The 15181-nt window shown below is 39.7% G+C and overlaps 1 protein-coding gene across 4 annotated transcripts in view; it reads left to right on the top strand.

Moving 5' to 3' along the window:
* The window catches only part of LOC109934692 (sorting nexin-9-like), a 66272-nt gene that overhangs the window by 16305 nt on the left and 34786 nt on the right, over positions 1 to 15181 (top strand). For all 4 annotated transcript variants that reach the window (XM_048603380.1, XM_048603379.1, XM_048603377.1 and 1 more), the window contains 4 exons: positions 297 to 380; positions 2333 to 2375; positions 7598 to 7685; positions 10468 to 10549. In XM_048603380.1, the coding sequence (XP_048459337.1) occupies positions 297 to 380; positions 2333 to 2375; positions 7598 to 7685; positions 10468 to 10549 (297 nt within the window). The remainder of the gene's footprint in view (positions 1 to 296; positions 381 to 2332; positions 2376 to 7597; positions 7686 to 10467; positions 10550 to 15181) is intronic.

Raw genomic sequence — 15181 nt, 5'->3', positions numbered from 1 at the left:
GCTAATACTGCATTTAATTTGTTATTCTGTTCATTTGTGAGATTGATATAAATTTTCACCAGAATTTCAGTAATTGCAGCTTACAGTACAGAAGGAGACTGGTGTTCCCTCGAAAGATCAATGAATTTTTCACAAACCACTTTGTCACGCAGCTGATGATGTTCACAATTGTCAACTTTTCTGTTAGAAAACACCATTTTCTAAATATATTAATCTGAAGGTATTGTTCTTGTAGTGGTTTGTTCAATACCTAATATGAATAAGATCTAAATGTTATTTTTAAAACAATTTTATAGTTGTTGATGGACTGTGAAACAGCTGAGAAGATAGAAGAATCATATGCTGCTGACTCACATTATGAAGAAATAAATGTGGTTGAGGTATGTTTGGATGCAATGAAATGCTACATAATTTTCAGTTTTGATTAGATACATATTAAATATGCTTGCTTGATGCAGTACCATGAAATTTATGGGATTTGTGTACAGCATACCTCAATATAGTCCTGATGTGCTTATATCTTTTACTCCATGTAACAAGAGAATGCATATGCCTTCCATGTCAGCTTAATATTAGCATTGCAGAATAATACTCCATATATAACATTCTCCTGCATATAATCGAACCTTTTTTTTCTACTAATTCATTTTAAAATGACCAGTAGCAAAATGTTATGAACAAATGTGATAATCAATGATTTTAAGTAAAGTGAATGAGCTATCACAGCCTTGAATTCATTTTAAATCAACCCAGTTGCATTAAGAAGACAAGATTTGTTCTCAAATTAAAACTCTAAGCCTTAGAGTGTTAAATACTGCTGTGGTGTCACAAACATTTTGTCAGTGAATAGGCTGAAACATCAGCATAATACACTGAAAAAATATATTTCTGTGTCTGCATCAATTGTTTCTTTCCACTTTTCACTTTTGTTCATATTATCAACTGATGTTTCTATTTGTGTTTATTTCTCCAAATAATTCAGGGTCATTACATTAGATACAGATCCTTTTTCTTAAACAGTACCCTTGAACTCTGATCACATACAGGATGTAAAGTATTGGCCTGGAATTTGCAATTTTTATGATGGCTAAACTGTCAGCATTTGCTAATATTATATAAAACTGACAGCAACTTCTGACATCTTCAGATATGCAGTTAAAGCCAAAATCTGGAAGGTTGCTGATACCTTATTGCTACATAGAATATGCTGTTGCAGTCTTTGCAGATGCAAACAGCAGACAGTAGATTGACATACATATCAACTTTTTAATGCATGATTCTCAATGTACAAGCTGCTCACTAAGTCATATTGAATGAGGTCTAACTGAGTTTCTACTGGTCAGAGTTACTTACAAACATCCTTTCTGGCCCTGAAAAGCTATTTATCTATGTTTGGAGTATCATTCCTTTAGAATAACATCAATAATTATTACTATGTTTAAAATATTTTATGATATTTCAGTTTCTGTCTCAGTCTCATTTGTATATCACAATCTTTATCCCACTTCCTGTAAAATGATTAAAATGAATTACAATCTCTGCTCTTTGCTTCCTAGTTTGACATCTGGGAGTTTTGTTTTATTTGATTGATTGATCAGCCTGCCTGATAGTGTCCATGTTAGCGGATGCCACAGACCCACTATATATGGCACCAGATTTAAAGTCATATTGGAGTAGATGAAACTGATGCTAAGCAGCCCACTAAACCTTTGAGAGTAATGTTGCTGAAGGTCACCCTTCTGTGCTGATCACCAAATCTGCGCTTTGGTATTTTCTCTCACTGTTTGAGCCCTCCCCTTCCAAGGATTACCCATCAATTTCCAACTGAAACTGGAAACTCAGAAATAAAACTTCACACCATTTGACTCATTTGCCCTGTCCCTGAGTTATGCCTCTATAAAATGTTCATTTTTGCAAAAATCTTTTTATATTGCAAGTTAAAGAAACTAAAATGAAACCCTGTCTCTCCCAAATGAGGAATGTTATTTATTCCTGGAACTCTTAACGCTTATACCTAAACATACGTAGGCATGGTCTTTCCAAGTAGTGAATTTCTTTACCCCAACAAGCTAGTAACTTACCCTGCAATAAAACAAAGAACTGCGGGTGCTGGAAATCTGAAACAAAAGCAGAAATTGCCAGAGAAACTTTTTATCAGAACAGTTACTAGACTCAAAACATTAACTCTGCTTCTTTTTCCCACAGATGCTGCCAGACCTGCTGAGTTTTTCCAGCAATTTCTGTTTTTGTTTCAGATTTACCACTGCATGTTGCTTTCACTTGTTAAGTCAGTTCTTGTTTTTGTCTCTTACAATATTTCCTCTTCCAACAGCTCAAATCAAAGAACTCTAATGGCCATTCAGACACTTCTGGTGGTATGTGTCCCACATTCTATCTTCTTAGAGTTAATTTTCATGTCGGTTTAGTTTTTCTTATTGTTGCAATTATGTGTTGCTTAGTCTATGCCCCTAGCCACAAAATTGGTGAGACAAGGTATCTCCCAGCATCTGTGCTAAGGCTTTAGAAAGTTGATGCATGTAATTTTGGGTGACTTGTAACAGTTTACGTTGCGACAGCACTCTTCATATACTGAAACACACCTTAGAAGAGTTTCCAGGGTGGAGTGGGCAGTGTGGTGTAGACAATTTGCTAACACTTAATCAAAGAGAAGCCAATGTGTCTTAGAATAGAAAAATACTGCAGATGGTGGAAAGAAGGACAAAAAGATGTTCAAATCTCAGCAGGTCAGGCAGCATCTGTGGAGCAACAAATAGAGCTAATGGTCTGGATATTGCAAACCCTCAGTGGGTGTGTCCTGGCATGGCAGACACATAAAACAGGGTGAGTATCTTACCCACCAACATCCCACTTGCTAAAGAGCTGAACCCCATAATACAAAGGGTAGGTAGGTGCTGAAATTGGCAGTTCACCTGCCATATGTACATAAATAATTAAGGGGCAATTGAGTTTGTTAAAAGTTGTTGTCTATACCACACATTATGGCTGTGGGTCAGGTTTCTTTCTGCTCTGTCTGTTCGCCCCAAAATGTTTCATCATGCCATTTTCAGGTCAATGACCTTACATGAGACCTGACGAAAAATAGACATGTAAGAATTTTTAAACCACTGGATTTTGGGGGTGGATGGAAAAAACAGACAAGAGGTTGATATGTGTGTCTGTGATTGGGTGGAGGCCCAGAGAGATTATGTAACAAAGGATTTAATGTAACCAATAAGAGTGATATTGTATAATGCAAAGCAAGGCTTCCCAAAGTGCGGTTGTGAGCTGGGATCAAGAGTTCTGAGGCAGCAGTGTGGCTGTGGAGTTCTGACCAAGTTAACAGGCTCCTTTCAAAGTCCATCTACGGCTCACACTCATAGAGGGGATCACAAAACCTTTCAAACCTCAGAATGGGTCAACATTGGATAAAGGTTTGGGAAGCACTGTCGTAAAGAAACAAAGATTGTGTCCTTTGAGTCTCAGTCTTTTTTTTGCTATTGGAAGCAGTTTCTATCCATCTATCCATCCAGACCCTTCATGATTTATAAAAAGCTCAATTAAATCACTGCTTTAATGAGCTGAATCATCAGAGGACTGAATGCTGCTTTTATGTTTGCTATGAAGTTACTTCGCAGGAACAAAAATTATGCCTATTCGTTAAATTGTAGTTGATTTAAAATCAAAGTTTTCATGCATGACTGCCACATTTTAGGTGTTGTACTATTGCCTATGCAAATTCTTGCATCCCAATTTATTAAAAATAAGCCCAACCATTTCCAATCAACAAAACAAGAGAGAATATCCTTGAATGATCTCAGGATGCCACTAAAAGTAACATTCTCCAATTTATCACAGGATGTTACAGAAATGAACCTTGTAGCTTTAAAGGAACATGTTGTTTTACGCACAATCATCCCTTGGCAGAAGAATAGAATTAGGATTAGATTTTATTGTCACGTGCACTCACATATAGGGATACAAGTGTACAGTGAAGATTATACAATGTTGCTATTACTGGCGCCACCTTAGGTACAAAGGTACCTAGGTACAAAATCTTACACTGGACACTGCAAAGGCTCTAAAAATATTCCAGCGATAATACTGAAGACTTGTACCCCCGCTCTTGCCGCACCCCTGGCCAAGCTTTTCTGGTTAGCTACGACACTGGCATCTGACCACCAACATGGAAAATTGCCCAGGTCATCCTGTACACAAAAAGCAAGACAAAGATGCCCCAGCCTCTTAACAGCCCTATCAGTCTCATCTCGATCAAAAGTAAAGTGATTGAAAGGATCGTGAACAGTGCTATCAAACAGCACTTGCTTTGCCATAACCTGCTCACTGACTCTCAGTTTGGATTCCACCAGGACGACTCAGCTCCTTACCTCATGACAGCATTGGTTCAAACATGGACGAAAAAAACTGAATTGTACAGGTGATGTGGAAGTGTTCAGTCCTCCATCTTATAGAAGAGAGCTGTCAATGCCAATGTCAGTGCAGAGTGAGAACCAATCCTTTGGTAACATGAAGAGTGGGAGTCTGAAAACATCTGCTTCACTGGGCGAACAATCGTAGAGAGTGATGGAAGACATCCAACCTGATCAAGAAATTGAGGAAGATGAACTGTGTACAGTTCCATGTAGCCCCAATGCCTATGGATGTAGAACATAGTTCAGAAGGAAAAGTTTCCTGATCTGAGCATCTAGGGCTGTGTGAGAGGAATCACCCCTTTCAATCAGAAAGATAATTCAAATAAGAAACAACAAAAACATAAACAGAAATTTATTCATGCAGCTAGTGATTAGGATCAGGAATGCACTGACTAAAAGTGTGGTGGAGGTTGGTTCGCTTGGGACATTGAAGATAGAATTGGGTTATTATCTGAAAAAGAAGAATATACAGGGAGGAGGCAGGGTATTGGCATCAGGTGCAATGTTCATTCACAGTGCTAGTGCAGATATGATGGGCTGAATAGCCTCTTTTTCTGATGTACCAACTCTATGATTTGATAGGGTGATGTGAGAAATCCGAATGATGTTTGACAAATCTGTTCAAATTTTTGAGATTCTAACTGTCAAGATACATAAAGGGAATCAATGAATGTGGTGTATTCGGATTTTCAAACAGCATTCAATAAGATGCCACGTAAGAGTTTGTTACACAAACTTAAGGCTCATAAGAGTCAGGATAATTTATTTGCATGGATTGTGGTTTGGTTATTAAAGGAGAATTTGAATAAACTGGTCATTTTTGGGTTGGCAGACTAAATAGTGAGGTACCTCAAGGATCAGTTCTTGAAACTCAGTTATTTGCAATCAATATCATTAACATTGATAAATTACACTTTGTTTCCTCATCTAAGTATGTCGATGCTACAAAATTATTTCAGAAAGTAAGCAGTGAGAATGATTGAAAAAGACTACCTCAGCTATAGATAGGCTCAGTGAGTGGACAAGAATACGGCAGATAGAATATAATTTGGGGGAGTGTGAAGATATCCACTTTGGAGAGAAAAATAGTAAACCTAACTATTTTTTAAATTGTAAAACTTGGAAGTGTTAGTATTCAAAGGAATCTGGATCTTTCTGTACATGAGTCACTGGAAATATTGACACAAGTGCAGCAAGCAGTTGGAAAAGCACATTATGTTCGTCTTCATTACAAAGGAATTGACGTATAAGAGTTAATAAGGCTTACTGTAATTGCATGTGGTCTCAGTGGGACGCATCTGGAGTATTGCGTACAGTTTGGGTCTTCTCGTCAAGGAAAGATACTCTAGTCTTGAAGGGAATGAAGGTTGGAGGTCAGTCATCTCAGCTCCAGGACATCTCTGCCAGAGTTCTTTAGGCTAGTGTGCTAGACCCATCTATCTTCAACTGCTTTACCAATAACCTTTCCCCCAACATAACGTCAGAATTGGGGATGTTCACCGAAGATTGCATAATTTGCAGTACCATTCCTGACTCTTCAGATATTGAAGCAGTCCATGTTCAAATGCAACAAGACCCAGACAATATCCAGGCTTGGTTTGAAAAGTGGCAAGTAACATGCATGCCACAAAAATGCCTGGCAATGATTATCTTAAATAAGAGACAATCTAATCACTGTCCCTTGACATTCAATGGCGTTACCATCACTGAATCCACCATAATCAACATCCTATGGGTTACCATTGATCAGAAACTCAACTGGACTCACCACATAAATACTTTTGCAACAAGAGCAGGTCACAGGCTAGGAATACTGCAGCGAGTAACTTGCCTCCTGACTCCCCAAAGTCTGTCCATCTGCAGGACACAAGTCAGGAATGTGATGGAATACTCCCCACTTGCCTGGATGAGTGCAGCTTCAACAACACTGAAGAAACTTGACCCCATCCAGGGCAAAGCAGCTGCTTGATTGGCGCAATATCCACAAGCATCCACTCCCTTTACCACCACTGCTCAGTAGAAGCAGTGTGTACTATCTACAAGATGCACTGCAGAAATTCGCCAAAGATCCTTAGGCAGCAAATTCCAAACCCACAACGACTTCCATCAAGAAAGACAAGGTCAACACGTACAAGTTCTCCTCCAAGCCACTCACCATCCAGATTTGGAAATATATCATTGTTTCTTCGGTCTTGCTGGGCCAAAATCCTGGAATTCCCTCCCTAACAGTATTGTGGATCTACCTACAGGATACAGGCGCTGAAGAACGCAGCTCACCGCCTTACCAAGGGAAACTAGGGTAGGGCAATAAATGTTGGCCATCCAGCCACATCCATGTCCCACAAGTGAATAAAAAAAATAAAGGTTCAATAGACTGATTCTGCAATGCAGGGATTGTCCCATGAGGAGCAATTCAGTGGAGTGAGTCCATATTTTCTGGCATTTAGAAGAATGAGAGGTGACCTCATTGAAACACTTCTAATTCTTGAAAGACACTCTGAAGTATGCTTTCAACCGACTGTGAGATCTAGAACTTGGGGCCACAATTTCAGTGTAAAACTGAAATTAGAAGACTTTCTTAACTCAAAGTTATGAATCTTTTGAGAGCTTTGATGCTTAGCTGTTGTTCATGTCTAAGCCAGGGCCTTTGGCTACCATTGGAATTAAATGATATGAGGATAATGCAAAAAGATGGAATTGATTGAGTTAGAAGATCAATATTGATGCTATTGAATGGCAGAGTCAGGGTTTGAAGTCCCATTTTGCCTTTTCCTGCCCAATTCCTTATATTTCTATATCCATGTTTGATACACAGATGATGGTTTCCTTATATATGCTCCCACCTGGAAACAATTTCACAGTAAAATCACAAATTGCATTTCTCTTTTTACTTCTGTATGCTTAACTCATTTTTGAATAACATTTGTAACTTGTATCAGCAATTTATAAAAATGGTCTTCAACATATACCCTACATAACTTTTAGATTCAAACTGCAGAATATACAACATCTAAAGTTATTTGTCACAATATTAGTTTTAACTATCTAAACTCATGAGTCATTGTGTCTCAGAAGAGCTCTTGGAAATGAACTAGATAAAGTTGAGTCAGATATAGGTATTTGTAGTTATCAGTATATGCCTGAAAGTATTTGTCATTTCCATACAGAGTTAGTTGACCAGGATTATGAAGTAATAATCCCTGAAGCAGAGGACAAGCGAAGCAGTAATGAATCAACTCCTAAAAGGATATCCAGGTAAAAGATACAAAAGCAAACACTAGCTGTGGATTCTGAAAGACTGGAACAAAACCAACAGGTTTGGCAGGTGGAGAGAGGAACAGATTAAAGTTTAAGATCAGTGACATGTTATTCTGTTCTAATTAACTGGGAATTCACTTGTACTTCAATATGTTTAGTTACATTTGAAAGTTTATCCTTCTAATGTGTGTGTCCACGTAAATAAAAAGCTTTGTGTGTATAAGACCAGATTTTAGGGTCCCAATTTTCCTTTATCATTCCCAGGTTGGTTGTGTAGAGGTGGTAGAATTCCTGGCTCTAAGAAGCTGATCTTTTAAAATAGCCACCTACACTTACAATTTTCGATCGGGGAGCAGGGAAGTGGGCTGGATTGGGAGTCAGACTAGGTAACTCTGGGAGAGCTAAGGAGACGGTTTTGCCAAAGTGGACTTTGTAGGAAGCCTGCCTCTGGGCTCCAGCTCTGTGTCCAAAAACAAAATAAAGGGATATAATATAAAGCATTTCTCCAGTGCGCACCACACTCACCCCATAATTCCCCCTCACCCTCATCATACACTTCCCATGACTTCTACACCATGTCCTCCCATGGCACTTCCTCACTCAATGTACCTCTAACCATCCCCAATTGGCCTAACATTTCCGCTAAGCCACCGTATTGCACTCTACCCATCCTAATGGCCCTCAAACTCCGATCATCACTTGTGCCTATTTTCACCCATCACCTTCCCCTTTACCTTCAATTCCAATTCACTGGCATCCACAAGAAACCAATGGACACAGAAGAAAGCATATAAGTTCCATTACTTAAAGCTCCATATTGCAGGATCTGCTGTATTGAGAAAAGCACTCGTTCATAAGAATACATTTTGTTAGGTGTTGTGATTTCTTCTCAAGCTGATGATACTTGACAAGGGAGGACTCTTGTGGTGTAGTGGTAGTGTCGCCGCCATTGAGCCAGAAGGTCTGGATTCCAGTCCCACATGCTTCAGAATTATGTTATAACATCTCTGAGCACGTTTATTAGGAACTGTCTACTTGTTGACAGGTATCCACACTCCAAATACCTTGGACAGTTGCAAGAGATTTATGACCACCTTCCCATAATTAACAATTTCAAAGGGCACCTGACCCCACCCCTCAAAAGGATCCCTGACCCTTACCTCCAAGGTGACATGAGATCACGTCCATAGGGGCACCTCAGCTTTCCAAAGGGCTATATTAAAGCACAGAGAACAAACTTGCTCTAGTCTTTACACTCTGGGTTCCAGACAATGGACAATCTAATGTCTAATTCCAATGGAGGCTGCCAGTCAGTGAAATCACCTGCTGCCTCCACAAAAATATTCATAAACGAACTGCAGATGTCCCCAGTCCTGCCCCAATAAAAATGAGAAATCTTGGGTAAGGGGGCATAACTTAGGAATTTTGACATCTTCTCCGATTTCCACCCACAGTGGAACAGTTTTCCATCGCTCTGTTGGGCTTATAATGTAACTTTCACTCCTGGCTATCTGGAATTGACCAGTTGGTCTCTTCCAGCGGATCCTAAGGGCCATGCAAATCAATTGCTCAAATTGTCTTAACTTCATAACTAATGCTTGATTAATTTTGGTGATTAATTTGCAAGGGAGGGATTTTGAAAGCGGTGAAAAAGAAAATTTTTTAGTATGTTATGCCATCTTATGTTTTTAAAGAAAGACTTCATAGCACAAAATAAGAAGACCAACAAATTTGAGCAGTTCAGGTTACTGAAGTATTTTAAGACTAAGTGATAGTCATGAAATACCCTGACAACTAGTACCGATTAATTTCTATTTAATTTATTGAAGGGGAAACTGATATTTACAATTACTGTTACCCCATATCAATTGCTAGGGAAGAGAATTGCGTAATGTTCAAATAGCAAAGAATAGGAAGTGATAATGCTAGAAGAATACGCATTATTTACTTTTATTGGAATACTGTTATTGCAAAATGACAGCTTAAGTTTGTTACTTACTGGTTGTTACATTTATATGAAAGTTATCACAAGGAGATTTTGATTTTTCCATATCCACACACTTTCTAAATCTTCACTTTTTTGTCTATTATCTCAATATTGGCAATATATGTTTGTCACTGTAATTCAGAATTCCACATAATATGTTGTGATAAGTACCTCACCACTGTTTGCATCAAGGATTTTTAAACTTTAGTTGTGGGAAATTCCACCAGATTTGAAAATGGATAACCGTAACCACATTGGTTAATCAGGCAAGGATTTCATTAAGTAGAAGTAAAAGGAAATTTTTGTCTATCATCACAATTTACTGTGAGGCAAACTGTATGCTGCCCCATAACACAATGCACAAGTCTTTATCGCTGGATGAAATCTAATGTCCTCTCCTGCATGAGTTTTGAGGCAGGAGCAATTAATCTCAGGAGGGAGAGGACCCTGCCAAATTCCTGCATTTGCCTATTTAAGTCTCTGGCGAGAAGGTACTTAAATAGCATTTCCTCTCTGACACTAACTGAGTAGGCAATTAATATATAACGTTTTTCTAAGATATCCTGAAATAGCTCAGTCATGCAATTATTATCATTTTAACTGTCACCTTCATTATCTCTGTGTAGTGTCTATGCCGTGATTTAAAACAAAAGTTGGAAACAATTTATGTATCATTGTCTTACATTGGTATGCGCATGAAAATTTTATACATTATAACAGGACTTAGCTGTGCAGCGGGTTACAGTTTAGTTCTGACTGAAAAAAAACAAGCATTTCTTCCAATATTTGTAGACTATACCATTTTACAAAAACTGAAGCAGAACCCTTCATAGAAGGAAAAACTGTGAAGACAGCCACAAGAATTCAACTGACAGTAAGTAAAATGTTGTTATATTTGTACTTTTTAATTAGATGCTCCTTCAAGGTGTATGATTTGTGTTATGACTCATTTCCTCTGAGCAGCCGGGAACTTTCAGGGGACAGTGAGAACTGACATGAATTCAAAGGAGAAGTGAAGTTTCTCAGTTCCTCAACGTACCAGCGTTCATTAATTTATGACAAAGAGGGCATTGTGGGCTGTAACAATAAGTATAATTATAATCAAGCATTATGGGCTAGCATCAATGAGGTCACATCCATGAAAACTTGTTACTATATACTATAAAATATTTTTGCTTTCTTGAGTTGACATTTACACATTCAATGACTTTTGAATTTAGTTTGTAATCACCGCTGCTCAGCTTGTAGAAATGTTGGTTAATCACATCAAAGAAATGAACCTGCAGATTGAACTTTCAACTTCATGTTCCTACCCAAACTGGTTCATATCCTTTGACTGGATAAACAATCTGCTGACTCCAATTAATTTTGCACCAAACTTGAAATCCCTCAGTCCCGTCATCTGCACTCCTTGCCATGAACTCCAAAGTACTTAAGCTAAGCCCGTGTAAAATCACTTCCGCATGCTCAGGCTCAGTTTGGCTCTTCTAAACCATGGTATCTTGTTTGACTGCAGTCTTACCTTCAAACACTCGGGTCTCATCCAACATCAAGATTGCTTTCTCCCCCTTCCACTGCTAGGACTTTATCCATGCTTGCGTCATCGCTATATCTAATTTTTTCAAATGCTCCTTTCAAGCCTACTATTTGCCACAATCCACCTTCCATAAACTCCAGCTTGTTCAAAACCCACACTTGTATCCTATTTCACACAACATCCTCCTCACTCAGAACTTCAATCCTCATCAACCTGTACTGGTACCTAGCTCCAAACACGTTCAATTTAAAAAAAAACTTTTCAGATCGTCCATGCTCTTTTCCCAACCTTTTTCAGCCTAACATCAATCCCTGTGCCCTCTGACTACAATCTTCAGTGCATCTCTCCCTAACTGAAGATTGATAGGAGATCTTTCAGCTGTTACACTGCAACTTTTGTTATTCATCCCTAATCTGGTCCACTTTTAAAATCCTAATCGAAAATAGGATCTGGTGATATGGGAACTGCATGCAAAAATGACACATGGCAACTTGCTGTCCTGGGCATAAAGTAAATGTCAGATGTCAATGTAAACTTGATTGCACCTCCTTGTATGCATACAGCAACACTGACCAATGGGTTGGTTCTGTAAGTGCCATCTCCTAATGGTGTATTGTCTCTTCATTTACCTGCAGACTATGCCTACACCTCCAAGTCCTTTCATCTAGGCCTGAAACGTCAGCTTTCCTGCTCCTCTGATGCTGGTTGGCCTGCTGTGTTCATCCAGCTCTACACCTTGTTATCTCAGATCCTCCAGCATCTGCAGTTCCTACTATCTCTTACCAGTATCCTGTATTCCTTCAACTATGCCAACTGATTCTTGGTGCACTGTGCATTTTAAGGATTGCAAGAAACTGACATAAATTTTTATCTCCCCCTCCCTTCCAAGCCCCACCCCAAAACTCCTTGCCACTTTTAAGGCATGCCACTTTAAATATCATCATTCCTTTTAAACTCGAGTGCAATTTTCTGCTTCGACAATGCATAGACCCATTAGAGTTAATGGCTGAAGTACTGAATAATTATGCAAATTATAGTAGACCATAAATAGGCATATAATAGTGTCATTCACATCCTCTGCATGTTTAGAAATGTTCTATAGCTAGCTAACTGCTTTTGCAATGCAGTCAGTGCCATTTTGTGGTCAGAATTAGTGGCAAGGACCACTCATAGCAATAAGCTGAATCAGCAGTTGATTTGTTTTGATCATGTTGGATGAGAGTTCACTGTTGACCAGGATTTTGGGAGGGATACGCTCACACTTTGGAAGAAAAATGTGCTGCTGCAATCATATTTGAAATTGACTCCATTTGGAGTTGAAATTACTCTTTGCTGAAATTGTGATATTGATCTTTGTGAATCTGAAGCCAATTTTCCACAATGCCTGCATTTCTCTTTGAACCTTTCTGAAGATCAGCTTCATCACTGGCTGATTCAGGGGATCCAATCAAGTTTCTAACCAAAAAAAATCGCTACATCGTACCTCAAGTTCCTTCATATTAGAGATGAGGGACTGGCTACATAATTTGAAGAATGTTGTTTTAATTTACAGAAGCCAATTTGTTTAAAACAAAAATGGTCTGAATTTTACCAAAAATTGCTGAATCAATTTCAGGGAGTTTCAGAGAGGGTTTCTCTCCGTGAGCTCTAGAGAGTTTTCTCACGCAATTCTTCTCAGCTTGCCTCATTAGCTATGCACCACACCTCGAAGGTCTCACTCCCTCACTGTCTTTAACTCAGCAGCTGGAAGTATTCACAACCCCAAGGATCTTGCAGGATTCCTGCCACCAGCACCATATCTTAACCTGGTCATGGACCAGATCAATTATTGCCAACTGAGAACCGCTCTTCATAGTCTTGGACAACTTGCCTTGGAGGTGGCCAACAGCTATGAGTTTGCACCTCAGTTTCTTGAAGGCACATAGAGGTCTTGCTGGACAGGGTGGTGGGCAGGAGAGCTATTCTCTAACATCAGCACTACCAAATCAGACTTGGCACCAGACTCTGCCAACCTGTCCTGAAATTGCCATCCGGGTCAGTGCATTACTTGTGGCCCCAATAAATACTCAGCAGTGCAAGAGGAAGATTAAAGTTCTCTGTATTCCATAGGGTAAGTAGGTGCCAACATCTTCTCTCTGCTACCATATGCTCACTCTAGATCTGCTGCTGTGTCCACCTCTCACCAAGGCTCAGTCACAATCGCTTGCAGCGTTTTCCCTCACTTGCTATCACCCATGCTAACCACCAGGCTACTTAACCTGCATGCCCTCTGCACTGCTTACTTATTCACTCAGGGTGTCTCATCACTGCCCCGGCCCCCCCACCCTGCGCAGTCCTAACAGCTATGCTATTCACTTCCATCGCATTCAAATCCTCCCTTTGTCTCATTCCATGAAAAAACAGCCCAAAATACGGCAGAGAGCCAAGTCGGGTGGTGTGGTTCCTGATCTTTGGCTCCTCACCCCCCCTATCATTAAAGAGTCAGGGATTGGCACTGTTCTCTGCTGCAATGGGCCTGAGTCTAGGCAACTGTGTCGTCTGCCCAGTGCTAGGATTCAGGACATCTGCTCTGGACTGGAGGAGCGATATTTAGTTGTCATGGCTCATGTAGGCACCTATGACAGGTAAAACTAGGAAAGAGATTCTGTATAATCAGTGTGAGGAGCTAGGCATCAAATTAAGAAGCAGAATCTTTTGACTGTTACTTGAGCCACATACAAATTTGCAGATAAACAACGTTAAAGTGATGGATGCATGGCTAAAAGGCTGTTGTGGGAAGGGTGGGTTCCAATTCATAGGGCGCCAGCACCAATTCTGGGGAAAGTGGTATCTGCATCATTGGGACAGTCTCTACCCGTACAGTACTGGGCCTGTGGTTCTTGTGAACAGCATAAATAGGGAAGTAGAGCAGGTTTTAACCTCAATAGTGGGGTCAGGGGAACAAATTTGGGAAGTTGTGGTGAATCAGACAGGGGAAATCTAACAAAGGAAGTGAAATAACTCCACAGAGCCCATCTGTATTCGCTGATTCCCATCACCAAATCACCCTTTATATACATGTGCATAGTACCTGGCACAGGTTTGGCATCCTCAGAGCCAGTTCTCAGAGTAAACGGAAGCTCTGACCCTCCTGTTTATATCTGTCAACCAGGGCTCCCTGATTGGACTAGATTAACAGTCCCAATCAGCGAACTCATATTCTATGAGGTCCACCTCACTGACCTCATTACAATCACAACAGGACAGAATTAATGTGGGAAATGATAAGTAGGAAAGGACGGAGAATGCGGATCTGAGAGCAAATCAGCAGGTACAACTAGACATTACCAAAATAATAACAGGATAAACCTAAGGCATTGCATTTGAATGCATGTAACATTTGAACCAAAACAGATGAACTAGTACTACAAATTGAGATAAATAAGTACGATCTAGTGACCATAACTGAGACATCTAGTTTGGGATTGGAATATTGAAGAGCCTATAACATTAGGCTGGACAGGAAGCTAGGAATAGGTAGAGGAGTGGCTTTGTTTATTAAAAATGATGCTAGCAAACAGAAAGGGATTGCTTTAATCAGAAAACCAGGACAAAGAAGCAGTCTGGTCGTATGAGGAATGATAAAGGCAAGAGGTCACTTGTGAGAGTTATATACAGGCCCTCTAACAGTAAGCTTATGGTAGGGCAAGGTATCAAAGGAAGAAATAATGGGAGCTTGGGAACAGCAATTATCATGGGGGATTTTAATGGGTACATAGAGTGGAAAATTCAGATAGGGAAAAAATAGTTTAGACGAGGAACTCATTCAATGTTTTCAGGACAATTCTCAAACTAGAATATTAAGGCACCAACCAGACAGCAGGTTGTACTTGAGATAACAAGGTGTAGAGCTGGATGAACACAGCAGGCCAAGCAGCATCAGAGGAGCAGGAAGGCTGACGTTTTGGGCCTAGACCCTTCTTCAGAAAT

The sequence above is a fragment of the Rhincodon typus genome, chromosome 11 (assembly GCF_021869965.1).
Source record: "Rhincodon typus isolate 14 chromosome 11, sRhiTyp1.1, whole genome shotgun sequence".
Classification (NCBI taxonomy): domain Eukaryota; kingdom Metazoa; phylum Chordata; class Chondrichthyes; order Orectolobiformes; family Rhincodontidae; genus Rhincodon; species Rhincodon typus.
The sequence above is the reverse complement of the archived record's forward strand: the minus strand, read 5'-3'. Positions and strand labels throughout refer to the sequence as shown.